This window comes from Clinocottus analis, unplaced genomic scaffold (assembly GCF_023055335.1).
Source record: "Clinocottus analis isolate CAN_PGR_092001 unplaced genomic scaffold, fCliAna1.0.p SCAF_10, whole genome shotgun sequence".
In the NCBI taxonomy this organism is placed as follows: domain Eukaryota; kingdom Metazoa; phylum Chordata; class Actinopteri; order Perciformes; family Cottidae; genus Clinocottus; species Clinocottus analis.
In genome coordinates, this window is record NW_027175821.1 from 13,913,758 (window position 1) to 13,929,862 (window position 16,105).

Sequence of the window (16,105 nt, forward strand, 5' to 3'; positions counted from 1 at the left end):
ACTGTCCATGCCATAATGACTCCTGCACTCAAATGATCTGCTGAACTCCGGTCTGAGTGGAAAGGTTTCAGTTATGGAGGCCAGGGCTGAAGTTCATTTATTGCCTAATTTATTTATGTTTGTCTGCAAAGCTCTCTTCCTTTTCCAAGATGCTTTGCTTTCCATCTTTTTCCCAACTTTCATCACTTTCTCCTGCGTGTTCATGAAATGTTAAATGACCAAAAAATGAACGGCTCAGGCATTTCATTTAACCTAAATTGAGCCTTAAGGAGCCACATTTACCGGCAGGGAGATGTCCTTTCTGTGAAAATGTGTCACTGCGATTGGTTTGGTGGACACGATGTGATGAAAAACAAGGGGCTGAAGCACAGGTTTGAAAGATAAAACATCAGTGCAAACACACAAACGTAGCTGCTGGCAGATTTGGAGGATTAGTAACTCTAGACATTTTCAGTTTTTTTAAATCCTATTTGGAACTGAAACTTCCTACATTAATGGCTGACAAACACTTTAAGCTCTTTGTTTTTTCGATGCTTTTATTTTTTGGAAAATATGTTCATTGGCTTTCTTGCAGAGAGTTTATGAGAAGAGTGACACCACTTTACGATCGGTCCTTTAGATATAAAGCTACCGCTTGCAACTAATTAGCTTAGCACGAAGAATGTAAAAAGGGGGAAACAGGGAGAGGGACTATGTCCAAAGTCAACATAATCTGTCCAACTACCTCCAAAATTCACTCGGGCAACACCTAACGTCTTGTTTGGTTAATTCATACAAAAAACAAAAGGTGTGAACACGTTATGCTTTTACAGCGATTTTCTGTACTACTTCTCGGCCAGGTATAGATGACGAAAGACATTCATTTTTGATTTGAGGGAATAACGTGCTGGGCAGATGTTTCAACCTCTGGATTGAGCCACGCTAGTTTCCACCTGTTTTCAGTCTTCATGCTAAGCTAATGGTCTCTTGGCTCTGGCTTTGTACAGACATGGCACTGTACAGACATGAGATCAGTCTCATCTCGTTCTCCCAAAATGTTTATCTTTTTTTAATTTTTTGTTGCTCATTAGTGTAGCTCCGCTTACATCATCAGTATTGTTGATAGTATCTGACGTCATGTTTCTTGGACAACAACTATAGCTGTCGCTTTGCAATTGTGCTGTTGGTGATGAAATACCAGATGCTTCCAATTTTTTGGATTCACCCAGTGAAAGCAGTTTACTACACAGAAAGAAGCACTTCGACAACCCATTCAGTTAGTTGTCTGTTTATGCTCATCAGGCTTTGTCTTCAACATGCTCCCTTGCTGACAGTACGGGCCTTGAGCTGAACAAAACCCACCAACTCTCTCTTTCTTGTTCCACGGACTGACTCCACCAGCCCTCTCCCTCTGCGTGTTCCTAAGCAACAGCCACTCCTTGTTTACCTTTTGAGTTTTTGCATTGTGATCCTCGTCAGAACAACATCATACCAGCCCCTCGGCAGACTGATCGTCGGGCCTCTTTATTCAAAGTAGTATTGAAGCAAAAGTTCCTGTGTACATACATCTTTAATGTATGTATCCTCTGAAAAAAGTAATAGATTTAGACTTATTTCCATTGAACTTCTTATCTTCTTCTTCAAAAATGTAATTATTACAGACCCCTAATATGGGTAAACAATTAAACCATGTAAATATTTTTTTTATATGACCAGATTGAGCACGCCTGTTTCTGTAGCCAAGTAGTTTATTGTCCTCATCTCCTGCACCCATGCTGCACCCACCCCACCTCCTGACTATCATAAACGAGTGTATTTCATAAAGCCTCCTCAAATATTGACCCGGCTATCCTTCTGCTTCCTGCTCAGGCTCGAACACTTCTCCAAAGACTTGCAATTAACCTTTGATTGATGTTTGCGGCTGAAATAAATTATGAAAAAGAAAATGATTGGGATTAGTTCTGTTAACTTTTAAATTATTGCAAGTGTAGAACAGTCATGCCATAACAAAACATGTCATGTTGTCAAGATCAACTGACTGAGTTGCAAGTGATGATGTCATCCTTAAACCATGCAATCCAAACATTCATCATGACCTCATGAGTTGTAGTTTGGACTTGTTAGTTCAGTCACATGACTTAACTGTTTTTGTCCCCAATTGAAGTATGCACCTGACATCATGACTCAGCACTTCTGTCCTCAGAACCCGGATTGAGGCAGACTTTTACCGGCTTCAAGACGAGAAACATTGGCCAGCGATACCTAATACCACAGCGACCCAGTATCCAATTGTGTGAAATCAGATAAGCTCTCTTGAAGGGGCGATGCTGTCTCAGTGTGAATGGTCCTATCAGTGAGGCTTTACAAGGGATCAGATGAGAAGAGTCGATTTAGTCGTTATTAGCTTCTAAACTGAAGCTTGATCTGCAGGGATCTTGAATCAGGCTTTGCCAAAGCTGCAAATTAGCATTTTTCATAGTGTTTACTTTTAACCTTTCCACAAAAGACTCATTATAGTACATACCGCATGTGAATGTAGTGATAGAGGATTTAATGGAATAATTAAATTGTTGGGGAAAAACACGTATTTGCTTTCTTGTAGAGTTGGTTGAGAAGATTAATACTGCAGCTGGTTCGCTCAGCTATGACTTAAACAGCTAGCCTGGCTCAAACAAAATGTTCATATGTTAACTTGTGGGTTTACCTTTTTACAAAAAAAAAAAAAAAAATCCACAAGCTTCAGTTTTACAAGCGGGATGAGGTTAACTCTCTGCCGGTAGTTGCCTTTTGATAGAGCTGGGCTAGCTTTTGATTCCTGTTTCCAGTCGTTATGCTAAGCTAGACTAACTGGCTACTGGCTTTATCTACATATTTGCTCTACTGATATGAGAGTGACATAGATTTTCTCACCTAACGCTTGTTAAAAAGCAATTAAGCATAGTTCCAAAAAGTTTAATTATAATTTTAAGAAGAGCTTGACCCTAAAGACCATGACCCTACAGAGAAAAATTATATTATTTCATCTCTGTTTGATTTTATTTCCTCTCTGGGCGTAGTGCTGCATGCCTGACTATGGGTGGACACATCAGCCTGCTTGTGTCCAGACCTGTTTGGTATGCGGCCTCCTCTGCAACAGCCGGGTCCCCTGTTCCCAGCCTTGACTCAGACTCGGAGCCCTGAGATTTTAGTGAACACGTATGCTGCAAGGCTGGTGTGCAAAGTATTTTGGCAAAGTTCATACAGAACAAAAACTCCAGCCAGAAATGTCTCCCTTTGGGAAAATTAGCTGTTGTGGGAAGTTACATAATCAGATGGCACTGTGGTTTATAGTTCAAGAAAGATACAGGAATGTTGTCCTTGTTTTTATTCAGGCTCGGTTGAGACTATGCTGCTGCTGGTATTTGACGTCCTCTCTTGCTGTTGCCGCTGCCAGTATACCTGTGCTGTGACATGTTGGTATTTGTATGAATGTAAACAGGTCAGGGATGGGCTGTGATGAGGCAGAAACAATATGCAGCACAGTCGCACTGTTTTTAAAACCCCCTCAGGATTTAAATTTAGCTTTGGTTGATTGTGTTTCAGGAGGGTTTGTGTAAAATTGTCATATTCTGTCATATTTTTCCATTTACAGAGATTTTAGTCAATGCAATAGCCTCCTATACATGTCTAACGCCAGTGGGAGGCTTGCTTACATGTATAAAAAGGGCAAATTTAGCTTTTCCAGTCTAGTCATGCTTTGAATTGCTCCCACACAGCAGCCAAAACAGCAGCAGTCTGGAAGAAGCATTTCAAATATGTCAGCAAGAAGGGATTCAGCAGGGCAGTGTGACTCACACACAGACTTGCATGACATTTATCTTATCCTATATACCTTTTGTGTTTTAAGAATTGAATCATTGTGATTTTGGAATTACGTGATTGATCTGAGACACAAAAGAGGCTGTAGCGAGCGTAACGAGCTGCTTTTAGATCTCCAGAACGTAATAGATTGACAATTAAAATCAAACAGCGTATGCTGTTTGATTCCATAAAAGAGACACTTAAACGGTGTCAAGATGTAGTTGCTGCTTGTCCACGTGCATGGCAAGTGTCCATTCAAAAGCAGGTTGTAACATGACCACATGTAAAATAAATAGATCTTTAAGAAACAATGGATTCTCAACATTTGTTTAAGTTCTGTTTAAGTTATGTTCTGAATACTTTATATTATAGCAGAGAAACCTGCAAACTCAAAATATAGCACAGGTTGACGTAGCAATGTGTTTTTGTATGTTATAATATGCATTTCGCACATCTTGTTTTGGGATTTCTTTTAGAAAGTGTTGTCATTTTGGATAGAACCATGTTGGTTCCTCGAGGTAATTCCTTTTTTATTAGCAAAAGCAGTGTCATTCTCATTTTTAGCCCGCCCCTAAGGTTAATTTTTTAGATGTATACCATAGGTAGTAGATTATACATGGGAGATTATATCAACGATTATATCAACTTTAACATGTCAGTCGTTTTGGAAAGACCTTTTGTTCTCCTCGTCAAACACATAATGTCCAAATGCTCTCATATAATCGTACAGCCGCGTGGATAGTAATGCAGCGCACTGCGCATCACGCCGTGATGTTTCAGGTTGCAGATGTCTTGTCTTAACTTTGCTGCAATTTCCTGTCCTGTTTTCACAACTTCAATGGCTCTTCCTATCTGTGACATGTGGCCTGTTGCCACATAACAGAAATAGGCCACTGGGGGTAATTTTTGACGAATGATCTGCATCTGTTAAGATGAAACATGCTTCTCTGTGTTAAAAGCTAGTTTTAGATTCAGCTGGTAAGACAGCAGTCAAGATGGAAATTAATGACACAAGCCGTTTTTAAGGATTTGTTTGATACATTTCCAGGCTCATTGTTGGTTCATATCAACAAGAAGCATAAGTTAATTCAGCAGATGGCATTTTTTAAATATATTGTTAATAAACTTGCATGTGCTGGTTATTTTCAGTGGCTCATAAAAGGTTTGCGGGATGCTAGTTGCCAACGCCGCACGTTGTGTACTGATACAGTTATATACCCATGTTCTGACGACAAGTGAAAACTGTGCGACAGGAACTTTGCAGTTTCTGTAAAACCGACTCATGGGGCCCTGTGAGGGATGTGTGTGGATGGGTGGGGGTTAGTAATGCTGTCTGTGTTTGCATGCCTTGTGGGGAAGATGTCTGCAAATGGCAGGCGTGGCTTTGAGAGACCTCTTGTCATAAACAAATGTAGCAGGCTAGAAAATGTAACGTGAACATCTAATGGTTTCACATTTGCAGATGTGATCATCACCATCATTTGTTTATCTTTTACGTCACTCGTGGAGATAATTCTAGGAACTATATTATTCATGTTTGAAATGCTACCTGTGTCAGAAGCCTCATATCTACCAGAGTAATATCATGTTGTTTGAGAAGGAAGGAGGGGGAGTTGAGAACTTTCCGCTCTTACACAGAGGAAGACATTTTCTTCTCAGTGCGGTTCAACAGACAGGAAGCAGCAGAAACCCACTGCTCAGTGATGCAGTTCCTGTGAATGCAAGATTCACAGGTCAGTTTGTGGGTGTTTTTTTCTTCTATCTGGTTTTAAAATATGTCGTTGCATGCATGTGATGTCTATGTCTATGACAGCCTGTAACACATGGGACAAATGTAAGATTGTCCAAAAAAAGTGGATTCTGAGCATAAATCAATGAGGTCCTTTATTCACATTCTGCAAACCATGTTATTCTACTAAAGCTAATGTCTAATCTTGAAAAAAAAAAGGCCAAATGTGATCACTTATTGTGTATTGGTTGGCACAAACAACTGTCATGGGCCCTTTTTCTACAGCCTACAGTGGAAAAGTACAAGGTTCACAGGAGATGAGATTAAATTCCATTCCCCATCTGAAAGCCTGAGCTCGAGGTGACGTTTTTCTCCCAGTCTTCATTTGGCACTGGCACAGCAGAGCCACGTTTTCTACTTCTTTAAGATAGACACAGTGAGTGCTGGCTCGGACGCACTGCCCCCTCGTTTGTGTTTTCTGGTGCCTTGTGTTCTGCAGCTGCATGCTATTAGCCAGTGTCTGTGCCTGCCTCTGTGCCCGTCTCTGCCATTTTATCGCAACACGCACGGTGTGGCCTCTGGATTGCAGTGAAAGCCGTCCTTTATTCAACTCAACATAGTGGAGTTTGAAACGTGGTGAGACATGCTGTATTGTGCAACGCGGGGTGGTTGGTAAAATGTAGAATGCACAGTAAATACTGTACACAAAACGGCTTTTATGGTGCTGACATAGTGCTAGAGCTGCAGTGTCTGCCTTCAATTACTGTTAATTACTTCTTACTTTACACTTCTTCAGTCAGAAAACACTGACACTCCAAAACTACGACCTTCTCCTGATATAATTCCATCAACACGTTTTTTTTGTTATCTTGAAAAGTAGTATACGTGCACTGTCAGTCCTTTCTTTCACTAAAGTGAGCAGTGTTTTTACTTGACCAGAGTTGTGTTTGAGCCATTTTCCTTGGTGCTAAAAGTGCTATTGTTGCATACTGGTGCTAGGTTTAATGACATCTGGTCCAAAGGGTAACTGCTGTCTAGAAATCTCCCCTGATGCCCATATGGGCTATCACAGGCCTCCAGGAATGAGCTGCAGCCTCATATCACTGAGTCATTTCCTGTACAGGAAAGCACAGGACCTTGCAAAAACAGCATTTTTTTGTGCTGACAACCATTCAATAACATGGTAGTGGTAAGCCCACTCATTTTCTGTCATCTTCCACATCGTTGTTTCTTTGTCCAGCTGAGTTTGGAAAACTGAACCTTTGCAGGACTTTTTTTCTGTGTCTCGTAGCAGTGCATGATAAAGGGCAAAATCATTGCTTTTGTCAGGGTGTTTAGTGAGTGAAGAGAAACCTCATTGCAGTCATACACCTGTGAGAGAAAAAGGTTTAAAATACCAGGAATACCTTCTGCTGTCTGACATCTTTTTGTCCTGTGACCGCTCTCTCGCAGCCATCACAGTACACCAATGAGCACCTGAACAAATCTGCATATTTGTAACCGGAGCTGAAAATGGCTGATACGTAAAGTTTGTCTTGGTTCTTTTCTCGCATCTCACAATGTTTGCACTCACCACATGCAGAGTGAGTCATTGCATAGTCATTCAATTGGCTTAAATTACCTCCTTTCATGGTCAACAATGAGCTCAGCTGAAGAGCCTAAAGCAGGGGGAAGTAGGGCCTTCTGGGAATGCTCCATTTGTTCATGAATCCTGACTCTAATTGGTTGTTATTGCGACTGGCAGTCACCATGCTGTAGGATGGTGTAGGTCAGTGTTTGCTTCATACTACTCAGTCTTCTGCGCACCATGCTGCCATATAGAACAAACGGAGGAGATTGCCTTGAGAAAATTACATCACCATGGTCACCGGGAAGGGCCATGATGGAGCCATACTATCAACTATCCATATTAGTGATTATCTTTATGGCTACCAACATTTATTCTTTAATAACAACACATATTTGTATTAATTATAATGAACACGGTTGTAAGTTTATTGTTTCGACATAGAGGAAATCCTAACATTGCACAAGTGGTGCAATTCGTTTGATACATTTTGTAAAGCTGCTAAGTGTGATGGGAAAGAGACCAAACCAGAGAGATTTAGCACCAACTCTGCAGTTCACTTCAGCTTTTTGGAGCATTTTCTTAGCACACAGCTCATTGTTTTGGCTCTCATTGGAGTTGTTTTCAGATGCTGCAGACTGCTGTTTTCAGCAAACAAATGAGTGCTACCTGCACGGCAACAAACAGATGACAGACACAGTGAGCAAAAAAGAGCTGGTGAATGCAGTGGAGCATTTACCGGCTAAAGAAACAGATATTTCCCTTAAAGCCAAGTTCCCACTGCATGACATTGCAAGCTGTCACATGGTATTGTTCTCACTAGACATCTTGAGACATGGAGTTGTTGTGGTCTTCACACTACATGACAGAGCGGCATTAAGGGTCACACACGACGAGATCTTTCACCGTGACAAAGCTCCGATTAGGTCTTCAAACTGCATTTTGTCACAAAAACATACGGGAGAAGTGACACTTCTTGATGTTTTGGGCGTCACATGTTCACATTCCCCACAAACTCCCCAACAGATCCAGATACAAAGCATGCTAGATATCTGGAATATGTCTGTGATGCACCAGCCTCTCAGCCTGCATCTTTGAAATATTCAGTCCCAAGCCAAAGCAGATTTTCATGTGGGGATTTATACACGGCGCTCCAACGACTGTGGGGGAGTGAAAAACCAGAGCTAAAGTTATGTAGTGTAAACTAGACATAAGGTGTTGGTGTAGACAAACAAAAGAGCTAAAATGAGAGACTAAACACAAAACTTCAAACGAAAGCTTAAGTTGCTCCGTGTTGGCTGGATATGTGCTGACATGACCATAACAACTTCATGATGTGATACTACATCCATATTGTGTGTGCAGCCTCTTCAGCTGCTCCCAAGGGGCCAAGATTCAATTAATGCTCTTTTTAAACAGTTTATTAAGACATTTGTGAATTAGGTTTTCACCAGCAGAAAGCAATGGGAATTATGAGGAGAGAGAGAGAGGGAGGGATGCCATCTCTAGGTCACCAGGATGCCCCGCCTGGAAACCACAGTAAAATACTCAAGTCTGTCAAAAGAAGGCCCCACCCATAGTGAGTCACATGCAGTCTATTTGCTCTGCGGACTATTATGCATTGACTAACATCCCTCCCTTCGCTGTTCTCCTCCTCTTCTCCTCTTCATGACGTAGTAAGTTCACTTACAACCCTGCCCCTGTGCTGGGACAAGGCAGCTGTTGTCATGTGCTCAGGATAATGTGCAGGCTGCGTCTGACTAATGGCTGGCTCTCTTGTATCCCTGTCTGCTGTTAGCATGTGCCAACTGGGCCATTGAGATCAATAAGGAACTGACAGGAGGGACATAGAAAATACACACAACAGTGACACCATCTGATAAATTATTGCATGAATACAACAGACAACACACATACAGAGATGCAATAAATAAATTAGACACACAAATACAAAACATGGGAAAGGGGAATGGAAAATGTACAGCTATCGTGATTCTCGTTTCCTGTCATCTGATAAATCGTTATTAACTTAATAATTAAGCCCGGTCAAGCTTGCATGCTCATAAGTTGAACCTTTCACACAAACAGCTTTATAAACGTCCATAAAATGAAGAGAAACTGTGACGACGACAAAAGAGGAACCGTGATGCTCGGTTCCAGAGGACCGCCGCTGTTTTAGCTTATCGGATGTGAGAAGGCAGCGAGTCCAGGCCGGGCTATTCTGGATAAAGCCTGCTGCACTTCTACCTCGTCCCACATGGGGTGTCTTGGTCTTCACAGACGACAGAAGAGGGCATCTGTTGCTGTAAATGTGTGGTCCACGTGAAATTATAATTGCAGTCACCAGGTGTCCACCAATGTTTTTTCCCTTTTGCTTTGTTGTTTTTACACGGTTTATATATCTTCCACCATTTGGAAGCCTCATGCAATACATCCCCTCTTTTTTCGGTCTGGTAATGGCTTGTCACACTCTCCCGGCGCAAACATGCCAATAAGTCCAGAGCGCTGAAGAGCTCCAGACAGATGGCAGCAGCATCCAGCTTTGGCAGAGGTGGGCATGGACACTGCCCAGCAGAGACAGCGAGAGGGACAGACTGAATGAAACACTAGCCTTCAAAAAGATTTAGTTTCCTCATTTCTCTCTCTTCTAGCTCCCAAAGCGATGCTTTCCAGACCACGGCCACATATTACTATTCTGTCCGGATGCTTAGCAGGAAGATAAACTAAATTGTAAAATGTGTTTGGCCCCTTTGCTTCACAAGCGGCACAGACGTTCAGTCCTCCTCTATCACCTTTTCTCCTGTTACCACCCCCCCTTTAAAACTTCAAAATACAATCGGGCCTGGTATGCAACTTCGTCAGTCACACAGGCATTTCAAAGCAAATGAGCTCCACCCTGCAGCAGTGGAAAAAGCAAGGATGGTGTGTGTGTGTGTGTGTGTGTGTTGAGGGGGTGTACTAAACACTGCCATCTCTTACTGCTCTACGGCTGCCAGCTCTTTGGTCTCTGGGATTGAGGACGGTGGGGGGTTTGTGGCCCTGGGGTGTCTGTTTATTCTTTAGCCCCTCCCGTCCTTCAGCCCTGAAAACTTGGGTTGTTTGGACACACCTCAACAGATAGAGACACACACACACACACACACACACACACACACACACACACACACACACACACACACACGACCAGGAGTTTCCCTCCCCCGCTGCCTGTGATCACAGTAAATCCCAGAGGGTCAGCACAGAAAGGCTTCCAGAGCATCATCAGACGAGTCATCTCCACTCGGTTTCAGTATGGAGGGCGGGTTCATTTCAGACCCTGTCATATGATCATAGTATCAGCCCCCTGAGTCTTAGGATCACGGGGGAAGTGCCGTCTTTACATCATGGATGGACGCCACTGTGAAATGACTGGCATTTGCCAATAGAAAGAAACTGAATTGGCCGCTTTGCTGCTTTTCTTGGTCTTAAATGGTAGTGAATTTGATATTTTTGGAGTTTTGATTGTAGGTCGGACATTGTGATTAAGCCTGAAAGGTGTTGCAAACCCATTCACAGGTGACTTTTTTTGCTTGCTCTCAACTTGCCAGGCAGTAAGGCAATGACCTGATTTCTCTGCTGAGACTTGTGGCTTTGTCATCTTTCAGAAATAGACAGATGAGTTTGTCCCGCCTGGAACTACGGAGGTCTGTCCCGAGTTGAATGATGAGTTTTTAAAACACTGTTTTAGTCTGCTCTCGCACAAGCCCTTTTGCACGACTGTCCCTGCTCCTCTCTTGCCTCTCAATAAAATGAAACTGATCAAATATTGTCTCCTGACCTTGTGCCCTGTCTCTTTCCCTCTCTCTCTGCCAGGTGTAGATGCTTCAGGCGCAGCGGGACCCAGCCTCCGTGTCAGAGAGGGACGAGGCTGCTCCCACCTGGGCCACAACACTCTTGTGAAACTTGTGGTCTCTCTCTCTCGGAGCGCTAACCACCCAAATTAGAGAACAGGAGGACGAGAGGGAAGCCATTTTGTGAGGTGAAGCTGAGTCTCGGGAGCCAGAAGAGGTCGTAGCCAGGTTAATTTAGGCTACTCCCTGCCCTCTGAACTGAACATGACGACTGCAGTACAGCCCAGTGAACTGGTGTTTGAATTTGCCAGCAACGGGATGGACGAAATCAATCAGGTACCTATCGCACTGGAGAAAACACATTCAAAGCGTTTTTAGTGAAATTGTTTGTTGATTTCATGGATAACTGGGCAAGACTATGCTTAATTTTATTCAATCAAAAAACTGTTGTACCAGTGTTTGACCATCCATCTTTTTCACAAGATCTTGTTGATAAGTGTAAGATTGTTCATAGCAGGCACAACTAAATGGCATGGTCACCAGGGCAGGATTGGCTGTGGCTCAGAGCCTGTGATCTTTAACTGTAACAACATGTTGGGCAACGAGAGGTAGGCCAAAGGGAGGATGGAGGAGGTCTGGGAAGAGGATCGTGGGCTTCTGGGAGGGCAGAAATGGAAAGATTGAAAAACCTGCAGCGAGTTTGGGGTGCGTGGGAGGGAACGGGTGGGGCTTGGCCATCACTGTGTTTGTGGCACAAAGGTTGCTGTGTGTGCATACTATGTGACCCTGTGCCTATGTGTCTTTTCGTTGCCCGGTCAGGTTTGCAGTTATCTCATCCCCACAACCGTGTCTGAATCCTGTGGAACAGGATTGATTGTAAGTGTGGATGTATGTGTGTTCATCTATACTGGTATATGTGTGTGTGCATCTAGAGTGACAAGTTGTCACTGGATCCCTGAATAGCACCAGTTCAGGCCTAACCTGACGGACCTGTTACTCGGAAGGGATGGGATAATTCTACTCAAAGGTCTTGCATTGTTCCAGTGCGACAGTTTTGTGCTCTGCTGCACCCACTCGACCTGTTATGTAAGCATTATGCCACTATTTACTAAGTCCTGGAAATACCCCCCAAAAGGATCAACACACAACATACGACTGCGGTGACCAGGCTGTTGGAGCTCAGTGAAATAATAGAGTGCATTCTGTAATGATTAGCTGTGTTATATTGGATTTTAAGTCAATAAGTAGCTGCCTAAGGTGTATCATGTCAGAATGATACTTAGCTTTGTGACTTTTCCAGCACAACAAAGGGTAGCTATGAAAAACTGTTCTTTTAGTTTGAATTGAACATAAAATGAAAGATGTCTTCATTTTTCAAGCCATAGAAACAACATCATGCAACGGGCTGCTGCACTCTCAAATATTGTAATAATGAGGATATTGAAAGTGCACTGACGGTTGGACTCATTGTGGCTGGGCAGGTAAAGCAGAAGAGACCGGGGTGTGAAGGGAACAGCTTGCACAGATGCTGTTGCTTTCAAAGGCAGAATGGGGAACTCAGAAATGCAAATTGTTCCGATTCTTATCTCTCCTGTTTCCCTACTAGAAACACTATTCAAGTCAGCAAAGAGGAAGAAGCTGTTAAAACCTTTATGACGTGTTATATGTTTTCTTGTCAGGCTGCGTTACATGTTGGGCACCACTTCTCCTGAAAGCCCCACCTTATCGCTCTTTTAAACGTTTAAAAAAACATTCTCTCTCTTTCATCGTGATTGTCCTTCACATTACAACATGATTTTCAAATCAACACTTGGCTTACATGACAAGTTTGTTGGTGTTCCTCGCTGAAACGGATCCCAGATCACATCGAAAACAAAAGCGGAGACCGTAGCTTCAGATGTCTAATGCCCTGTCAGCAGACTGTGTGGGACTTTCTGCGTTTGACAGGGAGGTGTGTGTGTGTGTGTGTGTGTGTGTGTGTGGGGAGGGGGGGACGGACTGCTTTTTCAGGAGCGTAGCAGACCAATACTCAAAATGCCTTTGTCTACACTCACACACATGCTTGACTCTCACTCAAGGACAGCAAACATAATTTAAGCCCAGACGAGGAGACGTGGTAGCCTCACTGTCTAGCTATCTGATATAATATGTCTACCACCGACTCAGATTAATGGGAAACATTCAGTGTATGCCAGTGAGACATTGACTGTAGTCAAAGCAAAACTCTGCGTTTTTATTAGCCCCTTGAGGTTTTTGCTGCTGAGATGTTTTTTAGCTGTTTGTTGTTGATCTTAAAAATGATGACGGACGTCTCGTGGAGCCATCTTGCTCTAGACTCACAGTCACCTACATTATGTACAGTGTATCAAATTACTAATAAACAATCCTCTGGTAGCTACTCTTCGTCCTACCCCGGAGGCCCAACCTCTTAACACCGTGTCCCAATAATGAGTCAATCTGTTAGTTTCCTGGTTAAAGTGTAGCCGAAATGGGAGTGTATCCATGGACTGCTCTTCCCACCCCACCGACTCAAAGCCCAGACACCTGGTATGCCCCAGAGGTCCAGACCAACAATGGACACTTGTGCAAAGAGACAGAAAAGCCTTTATTCATGTTCCTCCCTCTGAACCTTTCTCTATCCGGTTACCTCTTTAATTGGGTCAAGGCCCTGAAAATGGGTTCATAATTGATCTGGGTACACACACGTCTATTTTTTAATAACTGCTTTTGTGTTAAGTGTTTTAAAGAGTTTTGTTATACGTCTCCCTTAGAGCAGACAACAGTGCAAATGTTCGAGTGGATTCAGCTTGTTAATTTTTGGGCGACATTGTTAGTTACACCCTGACTACATATGGCACGCTGTCAGCAGGTGTTTGTCCAGTTTTGCATATATTCTTTTGTTTGGACACATATTTGACTATATTTCACAAATCTTTTAACTTCAGAAAAGATGCAAATTCTCTTCTCTTCTCTTCCTAAGCCGAAAGAGATCTGTTAAGATAAACATTTAATCAAAATTGTATCTTTTTTGGACCGATAATGCACTGAAGCGCCAAATAAATTACAGCTTCTTGGCACTGTCATTGTTTCAGTACATTTTTAAAATGTAGTCTGCTGCCATCTACTGGTGGAACTGAGTTTCTCTGCATCAAAAAACATGAGGTGGTCTTTTCATATGAAACTAAAACCATGATTATGCCATAGAAAAGTATAATTTTGATTGACACTTTGTAAATCAGATCTGCCTCTTATGTTGTTTACGTATTGCTCATGTTTTTTTTATCCTCTTTAAACTAAACAAATGAACAGCTGTCACTGAAGGCTAGAAAAACATCAACATCCAGGTTTTAGAGGGCCACATGATGGACTCATTCAAAGGACTCAATTAGTCCCCATGTCGTTCCTCATTGACACGAACCAAGCGCCCAGTGTGCACTCTTGACCCAATCTGTGTTAGAGGACCTCTCAAGTATGTTGGGCTCATCAGTTGTTTCAAAGGTTCGGCCCAAGCTCCAGTAATTTGCCTCGTCCCCTGGCTCCTTCCTGCATCAGGCTGAGCCATGCCTGAAATGAGACCGCGAGGTTCGAATTCCCAAAGCACGTTTAGGACATGATGAAGGGGGTGCTCGCCTGCGACTCACGATTGATCCATTAACATTCAATTGGGTTTATATAATTTCTGAGCATAAGATTAACTTCTCAGGAGAAGTAGGCCAAATCAAACAGCTGGTTCCTGTCTTCTTCAGCAGGTCCCTGTGGACCACTGCAACACCACCGAAATGAGCTCCCCTCCATGCTATGTGCCTCCTCCACATTAGCTGAAATTGAGTACGAATATTCAATATTTTACAAGGCAATAAAGACAAGGGACCAAATCTGGTTGTGACATTAATGTGATGTCATCTGGGGTTTTTATATTGCATTTATCATGTGTAGTGAAGGAATTAATGGTGCTTTTATTGCATTTAGGTATGTGCAAAGACCATCAGTCCCCTGGTTCCCTCTGTTACAACGTCTCATTCCTTTCTCTGTGTGTGTGTGTGTCCTCTCTCTGTTCAGCTGGACGACCCGTCAGTGTTCCCAGCTGTGATTGTTGAACAGGTGCCTGCCGCCGATCTGCTGCAGGTCTACTCAGGCCTGGAGTCCGACGAGGTGACCAACGGCATCATGGTGGACACCACGCTCCATGTTGTGGAGGAGCCTTCCATCTTAGTGGGAGGGGTTGACCTCTCAGGTAAAGATATTTTACTCTTGTGTTATTTATAAGAAGCTGTGCTATGTTAGGTGCACATACAATACACTTGTGTTTAACACCACGCAAAGCAGGAAAATCTCAATCACATTTGCTCTCAACATTTTATTCTTTTTCAATTGTTAATAAAGCACACGTGAATCTCAGCATCTACTTACTGGATGTAGCGCTTTACTTTAAAAGTCCATCATTCTAAGCAATATGTTATTGTATACGTATCACCAGAAAAATATAGACAGTGTTCAATTTCTACACAATTCTTCTTTATTAATTGTTTACGTAACCTATAGTCTTTAGTCAATACTTAGTAGTCAACTAAATTATTCAAAAACATGAAATTTGTCAACATGCAAGCATTCAATACAACAACCTTTCCAATAATTGAGTCAGAGAATTAATTATTAATGTTTTTTTTAAATTTGTCAAAGATTCATTGGTTTCTCTTAATAACGTCTTGATTATTTTGGAATTACAAACCTACAAAATAAAGAGTCCCTGCCATCTGTTTACAAGAGCTTTCAGCCTGTACCTACTCAAGAGCTTTTTTTTCTCCATATTTCCTAGTTATTTACTTACCGAGACACTTACCTAGCAACAACAATATATCGTGTGTACAAACTGAAATGTATTGTGTGTACAAGTGAAATTGACCATGATGTTACCTTTAAAATAATTTACCAATTCCACACAAACTAGCCATTCAGCTGTTTTAGACAAAGACTCAGACATACAATATACACAGTGGTTACCCACTTGGATTTCATAATGATGAGGTCGTCTGCTGGACAGAAACAACAGTCTCAGACCCGGAGGACAGCATGGAGACGAACGAAGCTGCAGCAGCTCTTCTTAACATGGAGTCTCCAAACAACATTTTGGACGAGAAGCGTATGAGTAAGTTGTATTTC

At 42.4% G+C, this 16,105-nt stretch overlaps 1 protein-coding gene across 3 annotated transcripts in view; it reads left to right on the forward strand.

The window, feature by feature from the left end:
* elf1 (E74-like ETS transcription factor 1) overlaps positions 1 to 16,105 on the forward strand; it is a 36,797-nt gene that overhangs the window by 15,701 nt on the left and 4,991 nt on the right. For 2 of the 3 annotated variants that reach the window (XM_068585364.1, XM_068585372.1), the window contains exons 2-5: positions 10,968 to 11,281; positions 11,765 to 11,821; positions 15,005 to 15,179; positions 15,987 to 16,091. In XM_068585364.1, coding sequence (XP_068441465.1) covers positions 11,210 to 11,281; positions 11,765 to 11,821; positions 15,005 to 15,179; positions 15,987 to 16,091 — 409 coding nt within the window. In that variant the 5' untranslated portion in view covers positions 10,968 to 11,209. The remainder of the gene's footprint in view (positions 1 to 10,967; positions 11,282 to 11,764; positions 11,822 to 15,004; positions 15,180 to 15,986; positions 16,092 to 16,105) is intronic. The other variant, XM_068585381.1, reaches the window with a different exon arrangement.